Genomic DNA, 20,290 nt, shown 5'->3' on the forward strand with positions numbered 1-20,290 from the left:
CCTGTGGGAATGTGATGAGCTGAGCATGCTTTCTACAGCTGCCTCGGTCTGGCCGGTCCGAGCAGTTGTTTAAAAATGTTTTACCAGGGTTAGGGGTTAGGCAATTCATATCGCACTAACATCACAAAGAATAAACCAGTATGACAGGGAAAGGTTATGAACCTGCTCGTAAACCATCTCTCTCTCCAACCAGATTAGGGGAGTCTTCATTACAGACTAGTCTAGACAGCAAAACGTCACCGGATAAAACCCTCAAAATAACTTTGGGGGAAAACTTCAGATTTGCTGATGGTAAAAAGATAAGAACAGGGAGATTTACAGTATTTGCTTTGGACTTTGTCTATTCTTTCCACTCCATAGAAACTGTCTGGGATTGTAAAGGATGACTTATAAATTAATTGCCCGTTATGCTTAAGGTGGAGCAGCATGAGGAGGAGAGGAAATGAAACTGTAATTCTCAACAAGTGTTTCTTTGACAGTATTGACAGCCCAGAGGAGAAATACAAACTGCTAATAATTAGCCGGAGTTGATGTAAAGAGAGTCATTTATTTAAACAGAGCCATGACTGCTGTCGTGAAATCCAGATCAAACCATCACCACAAAATGAAGCCACAGAGGGAGAACAAAGAGATCATGAATTAATATCTGGAATAATCTCCAAAACAATGAAGGGAACAAGTACATTTCGAAAGGGATTCGGTTGTTATCTGGCAGTTTAAATCTCTTTTTGCATAATGGAAACATTTCACAGAGAACAAAACAACCCACTAAACCTGAGTTAATAGAGAAGTTTAAAGCCCAACGCTTTCCTCAGTTAATAGAGAAGTTTAAACCCCTTTCCTCAGTTAATAGAGAAGTTTAAAGCCCTCAGTTAATAGAGAAGTTTAGTTAAGCCCAACGCTATTTCATTTTTTCCGTTTTAAACAAGATATTTTTAATAGATATAATTGCTACTGTTAAAGAAAACCCACGTGTCCAGAAATACAAATATCTTCTCTGTTCCTCAGTTAATCCAGGAAATGACAAGATTTTTGAGGCTCTGTCTTTCATGATCCTTATATGGCTGTGAACGCAAGAGGAATGAGTCTTCCGTTTCCCCAAGGTGTCTAGCATAGATTTGAAGTTTAAAGACCACAACGTGTCTGCGGTGTTGCCTCAGTTAATAGAGAAGTTTAAAGCCCAACGCTTTCCTCAGTTAATAGAGAAGTTTAAAAACCTTGAGATTGATTCCAAACAAGCTTCCAAGCCATGTCAATGAAGAGATATGTGAAAAAACATGAGGTTGATTCCAACGTTTCCTCAGGTTAATGAGAAGTTTAAACCAGGCGCAATGTAGAAAACGCGATTTCTCAGTTAACACAGAAGTTTCAGGAAACACTGCGCATTTGGTATGTGGCTGGGAGTCTCCTCAGTTGAAAACATCAAAAGCTTTCAAAGGTAAATGATTTTATTCAGTTAATAGAAAAGTTTACACAAAATGCTATGCTAGCCAACACAGAAATTTCAATTTCTAGTTAATATTTTGAAAATCTGAGATGACAGTTTAAAGCCCAATGCTTTCCTCATTTTAATAGATTTTCAGAAGTTTAAACGTTATGCCAAAGCTAGTCACAATCCGGATCCGGGATGGGGAGTTTAAGGTTAATAGAAGTTTAAACCCCAACGCTGCCCTCAGTTAATAGAGAAGTTTAAACCCCAACACTGCTCCTCAGTTAATAGAGAAGTTTAAACCCCAACGCTGCTCCTCAGTAAATAGAGAAGTTTAAACCCCAACCCTATCTGTTAATAGAGAAGTTTAAACCCCAACACTGCTCCTCAGTTAATAGGGCCAACCTGTTTCCTCAGGGCCAAGTTTAAACCCAGGGCTATCTGTTTCACCCAGGTCCAACCTGTTTCACCCAGGGCCAACCTGTTCCACCCAGGGCCAACCTGTTCCACCCAGGGCCAACCTGTTCCACCCAGGGCCAACCTGTGGGCCAAACTGCTCCACCCAGGGCCAAACTGTTCCACCCAGGGCTAACCTGTTCTACCCAGGGCCAAACTGTTCCACCCAGGGCCAAACTGTTCCACCCAGGGACAAACTGTTCCACCCAGGGCCTACCTGAGTGAGAGTTTCTCAGAGGATTAGCTCTAGTATTCCGACAGCAAGGCTAAAGGCTGCGGTGTCACCTGGCCACACATTCAAAGGACTCTGCGAAATGAATATTCAGGATTTCAAATTCTGCAATGTCCCCCTCCGGTCCAAGGAAAACATTCCCCATAGCACGCCCTCCCCTCATGGATAGGAGTACAGAGCGAGGCTGTGTCACCTTATGTCTTACAAATACAACCCAAATAAAAGCCCAACATCTGTGGGGTTAAAGAATAATAACACAGTGACCGCATACCTCCTCTCCTCTTTCAAATGTATGGGAAGCTTAATATTTGAGCAGCAAACCCCCTTCCAGGACAATGACTGAAATTTAAACAGTGAGGAGATTGACTGAAGTTTTCCAGCGATCGGACATCAAGGAAAAGTAGCGTTGTGACTTACAGACGGCCCAGCTTGGGGGTGGACTGGAACAGCAGCTCTGGGAGAACCTGCAGCTTGTTCCGGTTCAGACGCCTGTTGGGGGGGAGAGAAAGGTGAGAACATCAGTGTGGTCAACCGCTGTCTGATGAGGCACTCTATGTCAAATTAATAGAGTTTGGTCTGTGTTAGAGTTTAGAGTTTGGTCTGTGTTTGTGTGTGGTGAGAGAGACACAGAGAGACAGACAATGTGAACATTTGAGGGCTGAAACACAGAAACAGAGCAACATCAAGCACCATTGGGAACAGAGATTGATGAGAAGGCAGGAGAAAACATAAATGACACTAGAGGTCGACCGATTATGATTTTTCAACACCGATACCGATTATTGGAGGACCAAAAAAGCAGATACCGATTAATCGGCAGATTTTTTTTAATTTATTTGTAATAATGACAATTACAACAATACTGAATGAACACTTATTTTAACTTAATATAATACATCAATAAAATCAATTTAGCCTCAAGTAGATAATGAAACATGTTCAATTTGGTTTTAATAATGCAAAAACAAAGTATTGGAGAAGAAAGTAAAAGTGCAATATGTGCTATGTAACGTTTCAGTTCCTTGCTCAGAACATGAGAACATATGAAAGCTGGTGGTTCCTTTTAACATGAGTCTTCAATATTCCCAGGTAAGAAGTTTTAGGTTGTAGTTAATATAGGAATTACAGGAACATTTCCCTCTATACCATTTGTATTTCATTAACCTTTGACTATTAGATGTTCTTATAGGCACTTTAGTATTGCCAGTGTAACAGTTTAGCTTTCGTCCCTCTCCTCGCTCCTCCCTGGGCTCAAACCAGCAACAGAACGACAACAGCCACCATCAAAGCGGCGTTACCCATGCTGAGCAAGAGGAACAACTACTAGAAAGCTCAGAGCGAGTGACGTTTGAAACGCTATTAGCGCACACTAACTAGCTAGCCATTTCACTTCGGTTACACCAGCCTCATCTCGGGAGTTGATAGGCTTGAAGTCATATGCAATGCACGAAAGTGCTGTTTGAATGAATGTTTACACACCTGCTTCTGCCTACCACCGCTCAGTCAGATATTTAGATACTTGTATGCTTGTATGCTCAGTCAGATTATATGCAACGCAGGACACGCTAGATAATATCTAGTAATATCATCAACCATGTGTAGTTAACTAGTGATTATGATTGATTGTTTTTTATAAGATAAGTTTAATGCTAGTTAGCAACTTACCTTGGCTTACTGCATTCTGCAGCATTGTGACGTAACAGGCAGTCTCCGGTGTTGTGGCAAAAGTGCACTATTTTTCCATGGGGAGAGAGAGGAAGTCGTCATTGCGTTGGACTAGTTAACTGTACGGTTGCAAGAATGGATCCCCCGAGCTGACAAGGTGAAAATCTGTCGTTCTGCCCCTCAATGAGGCAGTTAACCCACCGTTCCTAGGCCGTCATTGAAAATAAGAATGTGTTCTTAACTGACTTGCCTAGTTAAATAAAGACATTTTTTTTTTTTTTTTTTAAATCGGCAAATTGGCACCCAAAAATACCCAAAAATTCCAATTGTTACGAAAACTTGAAATCATCCCTAATTAATCGGCCATTCCGATTAATTGGTCGACCTCTAAATGACACCCAGATGCTCAAATCAATCGTTCAGATTAGAACCTCTGAAGTGGGGTAACCCTGGTCGCGGTACAGGAAGACATCATCTGGGGGTCAATAGTTCACAGTTGGGCTAAGGCGTATGGGAAAGCCGGTGATGTCCTATGAAGATGGGCATAAGAAGTTACCAAGCTATGAAGGTATCTGAAGTCTTTAAATGCCATTATCACTGCGAGGAGGCTCCACAGGCTAACATGGGGGGGGGTTGGGAGAATAGATCTTATCATGGCACCAAAGCCTTTCTCTGAGACGGGAGAGCACAGGGGGTCACAGGGCAGAGCTGAGGTATGTGGAGAAGTGGAGGAAGACTCAGGATGTCATATAACACGCCCTCAGAGCCGGATCACACTCCCTCTGTCTCCCTCTGTTCTGTTCTCATCCATCCCGGCCTACACCACCGCATGGAGAGGGAGAGACTCGAGGCTAACCTAATACCGAGCCAGCTAGCATATCAAACTTCCACGCTGTTACGCCACAAATCACAATAGCTCAAAGCTAAGGCCTCCACCTTTGATGTGACCTCAATGAGAAACACAGCATTAGAGAGCAGATCAACTGTCACCTACATTGTCTAGCTTGGAATCTCCAATAAAACTGAAGTACCACTTAACAGTTGGGACTTATCTAATCAAAGTAAATCAGATCTGTTTTGCTACATGCTGTACTGATTCTTCAGTTGAACTCCCACACCTCTTACTGCCAGACATTTCCCCCGGAGAGATGACATGACTGGAGACAGATGTTCTCATGGCCCTGTCTATGATCTTTGTCAGTGTGTCATCCCTGTCATGTTACACCACACTACTAACCATAAACCTGGCTGGCAAGCCTGGCATGGATGGGTTTTGTTCTCTTACCAGTTTGTGGACTCGCCAGCTACTTCCAGACCAGAAGAACCACAGTGACACAGACGAGGTAAGTAAACCAAACGTCAGTGTGTGGACATTCACAATCAGTGATGGTTCACCTTTGTCTAGGAGCAGGTGACTTTAATGTTAATGTAAACGTGATCCTCCTTACATAAATAGGGCTTTTTGAGTGCTTCCAAGTGCACATATATGACTCATTTTAGGAGGCGAGGCATATGTCACACATCTCTACTTCACAGGAGAGGCATTAGAATGGATTTTTTTCTTTCTGTTTTTTCTTTTTTTTGGCAGAAATGCCTTCTGGAACTTTCATGTGCTTTAATAGCAATATTGTATTCCATCTGTAAATATGAATGCAATTGTTAAATTACGAGCCTAGTTGGTTTAGCCACTGAAAACGTTAGGAGCCTTCCCACTAGCTATGATTGGCTGCGAAAAGGGATGGGTTGGGAATGCGGGGAAATGAGTTTGCATGCTTCTGTCTATAACGTGACCTGCTCAGTATGTGTTTACTGTCCTTTCCACCACGCCGTTTTTGTTTGGCAACTTCTCTCAACAACATTGATGCCCTAAATTTAGCAGCCGCTGTCGACAGATCAGTTGAAAAAAGTGATGGGCTACTTTCTGCACACGCCACGGTCACTGTGAACCGGGATGACTTGACACAACGCTGGCCAAACAAGCTGTAGCTACAAACAAGTCTGATGTGAAGCGTTCATCCATGTATATGGGTAATAATCTAGATACATTTTCAGATATTATATGTTTCAAAGTTTGCCAGAAAGTCGCTTTCATTGCATGTTAAAGTGTACTGTTAGCTAGCTAGTGAACATTACTGTAGCTTGCTGGCTCGCTAGCTAACGTTACGTGTATGATCTGTATGGTAATATTATTTGAATCAGAAATACATTTGCATTGCTAGTTATAGCCTAATGTTAGCTGGCTAACATTGAACCGAGTTGGTTAGCTCTTTAGCTACCTGCAGATTCATCAAATCAAATTTTCTTTGTCACATATACATGTTTAGCAGATGTTATTGCGGGTGTAGCGAAATGCTTGTGTTTCTAGCTGCAACAGTGCAGTAATATCTAACAATTCACAACAATACACAGAATACACACAACCTAAAAGTAAAATATATAAATATTAGGATGAGCATGGCGGAGAGGCATAGACTAAAATACAGTAGAATAGAATACAGTATATACATATGAGATGAGTAAAGCAAAAATATACAAACATTATTAAAGTGACTGGTGTTCCATTATTAAAGTGGCCAGTGATTTGAATTCTAAGTATATGGGGCAGCAGCCTCTGAGGTGCTGGGTTTATGTCACCGGGTGGAAGCCATCTAGTGATACTACAGCTATGACAATGTTTGTATTTGTATTAGTATGCGTTGAGATTATGCCGGTTCATTGTTTAGCTAGCTAGCTACATGTCTAAACAAAAGACTTCCTATGGGCAGGTGGGACGGTAGCATCCTAGGACCTGCAATCTGGGAGGACTTTTCCTAATAATAAAAGGGACAGCCAATGAAAATAGTGGTAGGCTGAATTTTTTTTGGGGGGGGGATGGTTTGTCCCCGGGGTTTTGCTTGCCATATCAGTTCTGTTATACTCACAGACATTACGTTAATGGTTTTAGAAACATTAGAGTGTTTTCTATCCAAATTTACCAATTATATGCATATCCTAGCTTCTGGGCCTGAGTAACAGGCAGATTACTTTGGGCATGCTTTTCATCAGGACGCGAAAATAGGGGTACTAGGGATACTTACAGTCTCTCCAGCTGTTTGAGGTCCTGGAACGCCCCCCTCTCAATCACAGTGATCTGGTTGTCCTCTAAGTGCCTGACAGAAAAGAGAGAGACAACATAATCAATAAATACAATTACATCAGTATATAAAGGCCATGCTCTCACAACATGGGTTCAAGGCAACATGGGGTAAAGGCCATGCTCTCACAAAATGGGTTCAAGGCAACATGGGGTAAAGGCCATGCTCTCACAACATGGGTTCAAGGCAACATGGGTAAAGGCCATGCTCTCACAACATGGGTTCAAGGCAACATGGGGTAAAGGCCATGCTCTCACAACATGGGTTCAAGGCAACATGGGTAAAGGCCATGCTCTCACAACATGGGTTCAAGGCAACATGGGGTAAAGGCCATACTCTAACAACATGTGGTAAAGGCAACATGGGGTAAAGGCCATGCTCTCACAACATGGGTTCAAGGCAACATGGGTAAAGGCCATGCTCTCACAACATGGGTTCAAGGCAACATGGGGTAAAGGCCATGCTCTCACAAAATGGGTTCAAGGCAACATGGGTAAAGGCCATGCTCTCACAAAATGGGTTCAAGGCAACATGGGGTAAAGGCCATGCTCTCACAAAATGGGTTCAAGGCAACATGGGTAAAGGCCATGCTCTCACAAAATGGGTTCAAGGCAACATGGGGTAAAGGCCATGCTCTCACAACATGTGGTAAAGGCAACATGGGGTAAAGGCCATGCTCTCACAAAATGGGTTCAAGGCAACATGGGTAAAGGCCATGCTCTCACAACATGTGGTAAAGGCAACATGGGGTAAAGGCCATGCTCTCACAAAATGGGTTCAAGGCAACATGGGTAAAGGCCATGCTCTCACAACATGGGTTCAAGGCAACATGGGTAAAGGCCATGCTCTAACAACATGTGGTAAAGGCAAAATGGGGTAAAGGCCATGCTCTCACAAAATGGGTTCAAGGCAACATGGGGTAAAGGCCATGCTCTAACAACATGTGGTAAAGGCAACATGGGGTAAAGGCCATGCTCTAACAACATGGGTTCAAGGCAACATGGGGTAAAGGCCATGCTCTCACAACATGGGTTCAAGGCAACATGGGGTAAAGGCCATGCTCTCACAAAATGGGTTCAAGGCAACATGGGGTAAAGGCCATACTCTAACAACATGTGTTAAAGGCAACATGGGGTAAAGGCCATGCTCTCACAAAATGGGTTCAAGGCAACATGGGGTAAAGGCCATGCTCTCACAACATGGGTTCAAGGCAACATGGGGTAAAGGCCATGCTCTCACAACATGTGGTAAAGGCAACATGGGGTAAAAGCCATGCTCTCACAAAATGGGTTCAAGGCAACATGGGGTAAAGGCCATGCTCTCACAACATGGGTTCAAGGCAACATGGGGTAAAGGCCATGCTCTCACAACATGGGTTCAAGGCAACATGGGTAAAGGCCATGCTCTCACAACATGTGGTAAAGGCAACATGGGGTAAAGGCCATGCTCTAACAACATGTGGTAAAGGCAACATGGGTAAAGGCCATGCTCTCACAACATGGGTTCAAGGCAACATGGGGTAAAGGCCATGCTCTCACAACATGGGTTCAAGGCAACATGGGTAAAGGCCATGCTCTCACAACATGGGTTCAAGGCAACATGGGGTAAAGGCCATGCTCTCACAACATTTGGTAAAGGCAACATGGGGTAAAGGCCATGCTCTCACAACATGGGTTCAAGGCAACATGGGGTAAAGGCCTTGTTCTCACAACATGGGTTCAAGGCAACATGGGGTAAAGGCTACATGGGGTAAAGGCTACATGGGGTAAAGGCTACATGGGGTAAAGGCTACATGTGGTAAAGGCAACATGGGGTAAAGGCCATGCTCTAACAACATGTGGTAAAGGCAACATGGGTAAAGGCCATGCTCTCACAACATGGGTTCAAGGCAACATGGGGTAAAGGCCATGCTCTCACAACATGGGTTCAAGGCAACATGGGGTAAAGGCCATGCTCTCACAACATGGGTTCAAGGCAACATGGGGTAAAGGCCATGCTCTCACAACATGTGGTAAAGGCAACATGGGGTAAAGGCCATGCTCTCACAACATTTGGTAAAGGCAACATGGGGTAAAGGCCATGCTCTCACAACATGGGTTCAAGGCAACATGGGGTAAAGGCCTTGTTCTCACAACATGGGTTCAAGGCAACATGGGGTAAAGGCTACATGGGGTAAAGGCTACATGGGGTAAAGGCTACATGGGGTAAAGGCTACATGGGGTAAAGGCTACATGGGGTAAAGGCTACATGGGGTAAAGGCTACACTACTCTAGTCTGTCTACCCTCTGCTCCGGGAACATCTTGTCATGGATCTCTAAGGTTTTCCAGATGCATTATAAGGCAGAATATCTACAACTCCATGGATATGCTGTGTTTATATTTGTGTCTGTGGATATTAAGGCCAATTTGGAATGACATATTTGAGAAGCATATGAATCCCAGAGTGACTGATACTCAGGACGACTCGACACAGCCAAGGTCAAAAGTAGAACGTGGAAACACGAGACAGAAAACATACGCATCTCATGTGGAATTCCGATCTTTTGGCAGGAGGCTATCAGTTATAAATGGTATTTTAAATGTTTATATGTGGCTGTTTTTGGACCATTAATTCATGTTTTTGTCATTTCAGTTTGTCAGGAGAGATGACACAGTTGGCCTCATCATAGGGAACTGTTCAAACAAACCACAGGTTTCCAGACTTAGCCATCGGCGTAGCCAAAAGCCAACCGCTCTAATACCAGTGGATTGGCCTCAGATGGCGCTAGCAAAGCAAAGTCCAACATGTTCAGCCCAGAATTGTTTACCTTATTTGGCCTGTACCTTGGATGCTGATCTGATGTATTATAAATCTGATTCACACAACTGGGAAATCAGACTCACACGGATTGATTTACTGATATTTAAGTAAGATTCCCCGAACCCACCAGTTGGTTCAGATGGATTCATGTGTATCGTGTAGTATACTAGTATTTTTTTCTGGAAATAATGCATTTTCCATTAGCAATTCCTTAACATTAAGGGAGTTTCAGTGTGCGTGTGCACATGTACTCAGATGAAGTGAATCACAGAGGTAATCACCCCTCATATGCTACTCTCTCTCCCTCCTAGATAAGGCTCTCTTACTCTGAGCTTCCGAAGGCCCTTTACATCCACATGGTTTGGAGTAGGAAACGTCACTCCTGCTAACCATGAACCACATAAAACAGGCAGTGGACTCGGCTGACAGTACTGCAGGACAGACACTGCTTATTACCACTCCTTGGGCACTTTTGTTTGCCGTTTCTTTTTATCTCCACCCCATCCTTTTACAGGCTCTTATTCAGGAGGTAAACAGCACCGAGATGTCCTTAGATTACAGTCATTAGTTCAGCACAGTCACACACACTCTCTATTCAGCAGAGAGGGGAGGAAAGAGGAAGCCCATCGAGTCCATCAGGACATCTCCAAACAGATGAGTGTCAAATACTTTCCTTTGAAAATCATCAGAGTGATGGTGGTGAGAGAAGTTGGAGTATTTTACTGCATGTCATTACCAGGTAAAAGGTCCAAATACTATGCTTTTTAACCATGTCAAAATGTTGTAATTATGCTTGGTTATTTCAGATGGCTATAAAGACTATTCCCCTATATTCACCATCAATTAAACATAAACATATTACATTCTAAATGACCGACTTAATCACTATACACTGTTTCTTTAAATGTTTTACTAATGACACTACTGAATACAATGAATAAACATGACTGAGCCCATACTTAGTGGTAACACATCTATTACTGAGCTACATGTTAATTGACAGAAAATATCTATGTTATTGTGTTTTATTGACATTATTATGCATATTATTTGTGAAGGGCAGAGTGCTTACAGAACTCGCAGGTTCTTGATGCCAGAGAAGTCCACTTTAGAGATCCTGGTGATGTTATTCCTGTCCAAATCCCTGAGAGAAGGAGCGAGAAAGCAAGAGAAAGAGGGAGAGAAAGAGAGAGAAAGAGAAAAAAGAGAGAGAAAAAAAAGAGAGAGAAAGAGGTTAGAAGGATAATCACTCATCTTCATAATCCTGTTCAGTCTATCAGTTCTCTCACCAGTTCTCTCTCTACAGAGCAGGGCCGGGCAATTCCAGTCCTCGAGGGCATGATTAGTGTCCCAGTTCTGCCCCAGCCCATCTAACACACCTGACTCCCATAATCACCTAATCATGATCTTCAGGTCAGAGTGCAATTTGATGAATCAGCTGTGTTTGCTAGGGACGGAGAAACAGTGTGACACCAATCAGGCCCTGGAGGACTGGAGTAGCCAACCCTGCCATAGAGGACAGTATTGCTGAGGTTCTCTGTGGAGGATTGCCCTGGAGATGAGGAGCAGAGCAGAGCAGGGCCCCACCCTCTCTTCTGTCTCTCTCTGCCCTGTGCCGTCTACCTAAGATGCTGGGGGACAAATCCTTCAATCTCAGACACTCCTTACCTGGCTGGGCAAAGAGGGCCCCTCCAGGAGCCTGTGCTCAAACCTCAAACACACCAGGGCCTGGTGTGTGTGTGTGCGCGTGTATGTGTGTATGTTTGCATAAGCCTGTCCTAACTATGTCAGTGTGTATTGTACACGGTCCATACTGACTATGTGTATGTAGGACAAGGCTGGAGCATGAGAAAGAGCTATAACAAATAGACCATTCTATCTCTGGAGCCAAAAGCTTATCTAGATTCCAGACTATTTCTCTGTTTTAACTACTTCTCAGAATGTATATATCTGTTTTAACTACTTCTCAGAATGTATATATCTGTTTTAACTACTTCTCAGAATGTATATATCTATTTTAACTACTTCTCAGAATGTATACATCTCTTTTAACTACTTCTCAGAATGTATATATCTGTTTTAACTACTTCTCAGAATGTATATATCTGTTTTAACTACTTCTCAGAATGTATATATCTGTTTTAACTACTTCTCAGAATGTATATATCTATTTTAACTACTTCTCAGAATGTATATATCTGTTTTAACTACTTCTCAGAATGTATATATATCTTTTAACTACTTCTCAGAATGTATATATCTGTTTTAACTACTTCTCAGAATGTATATATCTATTTTAACTACTTCTCAGAATGTATATATCTGTTTTAACTACTTCTCAGAATGTATATATATCTTTTAACTACTTCTCAGAATGTATATATCTGTTTTAACTACTTCTCAGAATGTATATATCTGTTTTAACTACTTCTCAGAATGTATATATCTCTTTTAACTACTTCTCAGAATGTATATATCTCTTTTAACTACTTCTCAGAATGTATATATCTCTTTTAACTACTTCTCAGAATGTTTTAACTACTTCTCAGAATGTATATATCTCTTTTAACTACTTCTCAGAATGTATATATCTCTTTTAACTACTTCTCAGAATGTATATATCTCTTTTAACTACTTCTCAGAATGTATATATCTCTTTTAACTACTTCTCAGAATGTATATATATCTATTTAAACTACTTCTCAGAATGTTAATGTACATACAATATGGATTCTGACTTATTTCCTCTATGTTTATTGGTATATTTTGAGAGAGAGAGAGAGAGAGAGAGAGAGAGAAACCGGCTGTGATTGGGAGACCCATTGAGCAGCACACAATTGGCCAAGTGTCGTCCAGGTTTGGCTGGGGTAGGCCGTCATTGTAAATAAGAATTTGTTCTTAACTAACTAGTTAAATAAAAAACACACACACACAGAGCCTGGGCTCCTGACGTTGGGTTCAGTGTGTTTCTCATAATATAAGTAAACATTTATAAATCTGATTTAAAGGCATACTGGATTTCAAAAAGCTTCCCCAGCTCTGCACATAAAGAGCTCTAATGGCCAAACTATGTCTTTAGAGGGGACAGGGGCCTGACAGACTACTGCCTCTACTTCACGCTCCTTGTTCCTCTCTCTCAAACTCTCTATGTTCTCTCTCGTGCTGATATCTCTCTCACCCTCTCGCTCTTTCACACTCTCTCACCCCTCTCTTTCACCCCCTCTCTTTCACCCCCTCTCTCTCTCACACTCACCCTCACTCTCTCACCCTTTATGCTCATTCTAATACCCTCTCACCTTCTCGCTCTCTCTTACTCACCCCCTCTCTCTCCAAATCTCTCTCACTCCCACACAACACGATCTCGCTCTTATTCTCTCTCCCCTCCGATAACCCAGCTTTCATTCTCACTCGCTCTCCAATCTCTCCTCTCTTATATCCATTCTTCACTGTTCCCAGTAACTGTCGGTGTGAATAATGTGGGATTATAATCAGGAATCGCAACACAACGAACTCAATTAAACCGGCTTTTTTCAGGCTCCTTTAAGTGCCAATGTGTGGGTCACAAATCTACAAGCCTGCTGGTAATTGTTTGTTTTTATTTGTATGAGGGATAAGGTGGCAATCCAAACAACAGGTGTTCAGGGCCTAACAATGTCCCTGCCCCCCAACCCAGGCCAACCCACCCAATCAAGGCCTTTAAAACCACTGAACCAACTAGTCTGGGCCCAAAGCTGACAGAAACGTTTTATTTTACCTTGGGCTAAATCACTTAGAGGAGCACTTTATTGGTACACACCGACCAACTGGACAGCAAAACACATTTCTTATGGCCCAGGAACATCATGTTGCACTAACGACATATCGGGTGACACGTACCAAAAAGGCCCCCAAAGCCCATTCAAATCCATGCAAGAAAAAAAAGTGTATAAACACACAAACAGTCTCTCTCTCTTTTTCCATCTAACGCTTCGTTTCACAATGCGTTTCCTGCTGTAACCTCGTGTTATTTTCCTCAAAGCCACAGTCGTCTGGTCTTCTACAGCAGATAGGCATGCTCCATTTCCTTCTCAAGTCTCTGAACCATGGTTGGAATCTTAATTGAGTTCCTCCTCTGGAGCTCGGGACTATTTGACAAAGATTTTTCGTCAGTGGAAAATTCAGACCTTTGCCGAGTATAATCTTCCACACAATACTTCAACATTGTCATTCAGCACACCAGCTCTTGAGATAAAGCAGAGCGGTAGGTAAGAATGTATGTGAACGGCCATTGAATTTGATAGAACATTATAATGTCTTTCATTTCCATTGTAGAAGGATGAACGTGGACAGAACTGATTGAGCACACTCTTCCTAATGCCCTTACATGACCATATTACAGTACACACTTGACACATCGTTGTACATCTGCCAGTTAACATAGCAAACATTGTAGAGTTATCATGTTCATATTGGAATGGCCATTTAGAATGATTTATTTTCCTGTACAAATCTGCACATGCCATGGAATGATGGCAATCATCACACGTATTTCCAAACTACAAGACGTGAGACTTTTTGCAGCTGATGCAATGTTTTTCTAAGACTCTTATCGGGATATTGGTGGTTTCCCGGGTTGAACTTTACTCATTGCTCCCTCCTTCCCTCCCTAACACAGTCCTCCCTTCTTTTCCAGAACATAACAGTGTGCTTTCCTGTTTGAACACTGTTTCATTGTTATCTGTATTGTCTACTTGTTGAATGTTTGTGAAGTCTTGATTATGGTTGTTTGTAATGTCTTGTTAATTGGTGTTGGACCCCAGGAAGATTAGCTAGCATTATGGCGTTGGCTAATGGGGATCCTAATAAAAATGACAAAATTACAAAAATTGTGACAGATAAAATAGGGAGGTTAGTATGCTTCGTATGGTTAGTATGGCTTGTATGGTTAGTATGGCTTGTATAGTTAGTATGGCTTGTATAGTTAGTATAGTTTGTATAGTTAGTATGGCTTGCATAGTTAGTATGGCTTGCATAGTTAGTATGGCTTGCATAGTTAGTATGGCTTGCATAGTTAGTATGGCTTGCATAGTTAGTATGGCTTGCATAGTTAGTATGGCTTGCATAGTTAGTATGGCTTGCATAGTTAGTATGGCTTGCATAGTTAGTATGGCTTGCATAGTTAGTATGGCTTGCATAGTTAGTATGGCTTGCATAGTTAGTATGGCTTGTATAGTTAGTATGGCTTGCATAGTTAGTATGGCTTGCATAGTTAGTATGGCTTGCATAGTCAGTATGGCTTGCATAATTAGTATGGTTAGTGTGGTTAGTATGGTTTGTATGGTTTGTATGGTTAGTATGGCTTGTATGGTTAGTATGGCTTGTATGGTTAGTATGGCCAATATAGTTAGTATGGTTTGTATGGCTTGTATGGTTAGTATGGTTAGTATGGCTTGTAAGTCGCTCTGGATAAGAGCGTCTGCTAAATGACTTAAATGTAATGTAAATGTAAATTATGGTTAATATGGCTTGTATGGTTAGTATGGCTTGTATGGTTAGTATGGCTTGTATGGTTAGTATGGCTTGTATGGTTAGTATGGCTTGTATGGTTAGTATGGTTAGTATGGCTAATATAGTTAGTATGGTTTGTATGGTTAGTATGGCTTGTATGGTTAGTATGGCTAGTATAGTTAGTATGGTTTGTATGGTTAGTATGGCTTGTATGGTTAGTATGGCTTGTATGGTTAGTATGGCTTGTATGGTTAGTATGGCTAATATAGTTAGTATAGTTTGTATGGTTAGTATGGTTAGTATGGCTTGTATGGTTAGTATGGTTTGTATGGCTAATATAGTTAGTATGGTTAGTATGGCTTGTATGGTTAGTATAGTTAGTATGGCTTGTATGGCTAATATAGTTAGTATGGTTTGTATGGTTATTATGGCTTGTATGGTTAGTACGGCTAGTATGGTTAGTACGGCTTGTATGGTTAGTACGGCTTGTATGGTTAGTACGGCTTGTATGGTTAGTATGGCTTGTATGGCTTGTATGGTTAGTATGGCTTGTATGGTTAGTATGGCTTGTATGGTTAGTATGGCTAATATAGTTAGTATGGTTTGTATGGTTAGTATGGCTTGTATGGTTAGTATAATTAGTATGGCTTGTATGGTTAGTATGGCTTGTATGGTTAGTATGGCTTGTATGGCTAATATAGTTAGTATGGTTTGTATGGTTAGTATGGCTAGTATAGTTAGTATGGTTTGTATGGTTAGTATGGCTTGTATGGTTAGTATGGCTTGTATGGTTAGTATGGCTAATATAGTTTGTATGGTTAGTATGGCTTGTATGGTTAGTATGGTTAGTATGGCTTGTATGGTTAGTATGGCTTGTATGGCTAATATAGTTAGTGTGGTTTGTATGGTTAGTATGGCTTGTATGGTTAGTATGGCTTGTATGGTTATTATAGTTAGTATGGCTTGTATGGTTAGTATGGCTTGTATGGCTAACATAGTTAGTATGGCTTGTATGGTTATTATGGCTTGTATGGTTAGTATGGCTTGTATGGTTAGTATGGCTTGTATGGTTAGTATGGCTAATATAGTTAGTATGGCTTGTATGGTTAGTACGGCTTGTATGGTTAGTATGGCTTGTATGGTTAGTATGGCTTGTATGGTTAGTATGGCTTGTATGGTTAGTATGGCTTGTATGGTTAGTATGGCTTATATGGTTAGTAAGGTTAGCATGGTTTGTATGGTTAGTATGGCTTGTATGGTTAGTAAGGTTAGTATGGTTAGTATGGCTAATATAGTTAGTATAGTTTGTATGGTTAGTATAGTTTGTATGGTTAGTATAGTTTGAATGGTTAGTATGGCTAATATAGTTAGTATGGTTTGTATAGTTAGTATGGTTAGTATGGCTTGTATGGTTAGTATGGTTTGTGTGGTCTGTATGGTTAGTATGGTTTGTGTGGTCTGTATGGTTAGTATGGTTTGTGTGGTCTGTATGGTTAGTATGGTTAGTATGGTTTGTGTGGTCTGTATGGTTAGTAAGGTTAGTATGGTTAGTATGGCTAATATAGTTAGTATAGTTTGTATGGTTAGTATAGTTTGTATGGTTAGTAAGGTTTGTATGGTTAGTATAGTTTGAATGGTTAGTATGGCTAATATAGTTAGTATGGTTTGTATAGTTAGTATGGTTAGTATGGTTAGTATGGTCTGTGTGGTTAGTATGGTTTGTGTGGTCTGTATGGTTAGTATGGTTAGTATGGTTTGTGTGGTCTGTATGGTTAGTGTGGTCTGTATGGTTTGTAACCCAATCACAAGTCTGAGGAATCAAATATTCCGTCTGCCTTTCATCTCCTCCACAAGGGTGTTGATTCAACACACACACAGGTGCACACACATAGACACGCACGACTGGGCACCGATATCACTGGACACTGATATCACTGCACACCAAAATCATTGGGACACAGACATCACTGGACACAGACATCACTGGACACAGACATCACTGGACATCAATATCACTGGACATCAATATCACTGGACATCAATATCACTGAATTCTTAAGGTGACAAATCATCACTAACAGCTATGTGAACAGTGCCACTTCAAACCCAATACCATAGACACCTACACAACCTGTTTGTAGGCAGAGTCAATAGATCACTTTAGCTTGGCAAACATCTTTAAACTAGAGGTAGTTAATAGTAATAATTGCAAGGCAGCCACCATGACTGCAAATAAACAAGACTTGAGCTACACTTTAAACACATGAAGTGAGGACTCGCACACCAACAGAGAGGAAAATATATATGACCAAGCAGCCAAACCCAGTGGGCAAAAACTGATTGAATCAACATTGTTTCAACGTAATTTGTCAACGTATTGTGACGTGCAATCTACGTGGAAAATACAAAGGATTTTAAAAAGGTCATCACCTCTTGTTTTTTGAGTGTCAACCACAGGGTCATGTCATCATCGTAACCAATTTTCAACACAGACAAACCTGAAGTTGAATTTGTACCTTTGAAACAATGTCAGATCTTTAACGCTTTATCCAATATAAAAGAAACAATAGGCAGGGCAGCACCTCCTACTGGAGAGTTGATATATCTACAGCTATTCATTTGGTCTCCCATCCAGCCCTGCTAAGACATGATATTTGTCACCGACTACTACCAATGTTCTATTGTGAGAATGATGATTGAGAGATGTCTTAATATCTAAATACATTCACTGCTGCTATCAAAGTCATTCGAAAGGGAAGGTTTAACAGAGCAAATGAAATGGAACTAAACTTTAACAGTCATATCATCAATGAGCCTATTTAGGACCATACAGCATTTGTAAAGTTGTCAACAGCTATTGTTTCAATTCAACCCAGAATTCAACTAAAAATAGACAATGCATATAGGCCTATATGTATAAGAATAGTCCAATGTCTAAAATATATTTTTGTTTGAGATGGAGATATGAATCCATCATATCAATTATTAATTTGTCGACAACCTGGATATTGAATTGTGTTTGGTTATCAACGCCTTTTGGCAAATCTCCAAGTGGTGCTTTTACTAAGGAGTGGCTTCCATCTTGCCGCTCTACCATTAAGGCCTGATTGGTGGAGTGCTGCAGGGATGGTTGTCCTTCTAGAAGGTTCTCCCATCTCAACAGAAGAATTATAGAGCTCTGTCAGAGTGACCATCGGGTTCTTAGTCACCTCCCTGACCAAAGCCCTTTTCCCCCGATTGCTCAGTTTGGCCGGTCGGCCAGCTCTAGGAAGACTCTTGGTGGTTCCAAACTTCTTCCATTTAAGAATGACAGAGGCCACTGTGTTCTTGGGGACCTTCAATGCTGCAGATATTTTTTGGTATCCTTCCCCAGATCTGTGCCTCAAAATAATGCTGTCTCGGAGCTCTACGGACAATTTCTTCGACGTCGTGGCTTGGTTTTTAATCTGACATGCACTGTCAACTATGGGACCTTATATAGACAGGTGTGTGCTTTTCCAAATCATGTCCAATCAATTGAATTTACCACAGGTGGACTCCAGTCAAGTTGTAGAAACATCTCAAGGATGATCAATGGAAACAGGATGCACCTGAGCTCAATTACGAATCTCGTAGCAAAGGGTCTGAATACTCATATAAATAAGGTATCTGTTTTTTTATTTTTAATACATTATCAAAAACGTCTAAAAATGTGTTTTTGCTTCGTCATTATGGGGTATTGTGTATAGATTGACAAGGATTTTCTTTTTTTAATTTAATCCATTTTAGAATAAGGCTGTAACGTAACAAAATGTGGGAAAAGTCATGTGGTCTGAATACTTCCCGAAAGCAGTGTACGTCACATCACCTTTCAGATCAGGCACCGCTCGGTATCTCCAACCTTAAGAGACACCACTTCATCACTGTCCTGATGATGACTCATGGAATGCATTACTATTCGCTGGGTGAACAAAGATGTCCAAAGTGAAGATGACAGCAACATTCTGTGCTGTTTTCTATTGTTTATGAGGCAGTGTGAGCAGGATAGGCAACATCTCACTGGGACTTTGGTTTTCTAAATATTTTAATTACCGGATGAGTTCCCAGCTGAAGGACACGCACTTCTGACTCAGCACAACTGACAAGAATATTTCATATTTTCTCCGGACGTGTCGGTTTACTTCAAGATGGTTTATTTTCAAAGGGCAGACAGGCAGACAGGCAGGCAGACAGGCAGGCAGACAGACAGGCAGACAGACAGAGAGGCAGACAGAGAGGCAGACAGAGAGGCAGACAGAGAGGCAGGCAGGCAGGCAGGCAGGCAGGCAGGCAGACATACAGACAGACAGACAGACAGGCAGACAGGCAGACAGGCAGAGAGGCAGAGAGCCTAGTTAAATAAAGGTGGGAAAAAAAGGCAGGCAGACAGAGGCACACAGAGAGGCAGACAGGCAACTGGATCATCCTAGTGTACCTTAGTCAACTGGATCTTCCTTAATCAAATTGTATTTGGGGCGGCAGGGTAGCCTAGTGGTTAGAGCGTTGGACTAGTAACCGAAAGGTTGCAAGTTCGAAACCCCGAGCTGACAAGGTACAAATCTGCCGTTCTGCCCCTGAACAGGCAGTTAACCCACTGTTCCTAGGCCGTCATTGAAAATAAGAATTTGTTCTTAACTGACTTGCCTAGTAAAATAAAGGTAAAAAAAATATAAAAAAATGTGTCACCTGCTTCGCCAACAACAAGAGTAGACTAACTTACAGGCACTTCCCAACAATGCAGAGAGAAAGAACATAGAGAACTAATAGAAAAGTAATAATACCCAGCATACCCCAGTCAGTGTTTGCAGTACTGTCCAGACCAGTACAGTGCATACATGACTCCTTAGATTACATCTGTACAGTAAACTTCAGAGGTGACAGGGGAACTCAATCTGACATGCCTCCCAGGACTCATCTCAGGCAATTTGCTCCTGAGCTGTCCAGGGCTTGAGGTGCAGAAGACGCAGAGCTTCATGTAAACCAAGAAAGATGGAAGAAGACTAGCAGGAAGAGAATCAAGCAGCCAGGACACAAACACACAGTAATTAGGTGCACTGGCAGAGATATAA

The 20,290-nt window shown here is 41.6% G+C and overlaps 1 protein-coding gene across 1 annotated transcript in view; it reads right to left on the minus strand.

The window, feature by feature from the left end:
• LOC135545699 (slit homolog 3 protein-like) overlaps nucleotides 1-20,290 on the minus strand; it is a 450,244-nt gene that overhangs the window by 418,529 nt on the left and 11,425 nt on the right. Inside the window, exons 4-6 of the mRNA XM_064973499.1 lie at nucleotides 10,789-10,860; nucleotides 6,860-6,931; nucleotides 2,535-2,606 (exon numbers count right to left, since the gene is read on the minus strand). Coding sequence (XP_064829571.1) covers nucleotides 2,535-2,606; nucleotides 6,860-6,931; nucleotides 10,789-10,860 — 216 coding nt within the window. The remainder of the gene's footprint in view (nucleotides 1-2,534; nucleotides 2,607-6,859; nucleotides 6,932-10,788; nucleotides 10,861-20,290) is intronic.

Source organism: Oncorhynchus masou, chromosome 9 (assembly GCF_036934945.1).
Source record: "Oncorhynchus masou masou isolate Uvic2021 chromosome 9, UVic_Omas_1.1, whole genome shotgun sequence".
NCBI classification, from domain to species: domain Eukaryota; kingdom Metazoa; phylum Chordata; class Actinopteri; order Salmoniformes; family Salmonidae; genus Oncorhynchus; species Oncorhynchus masou.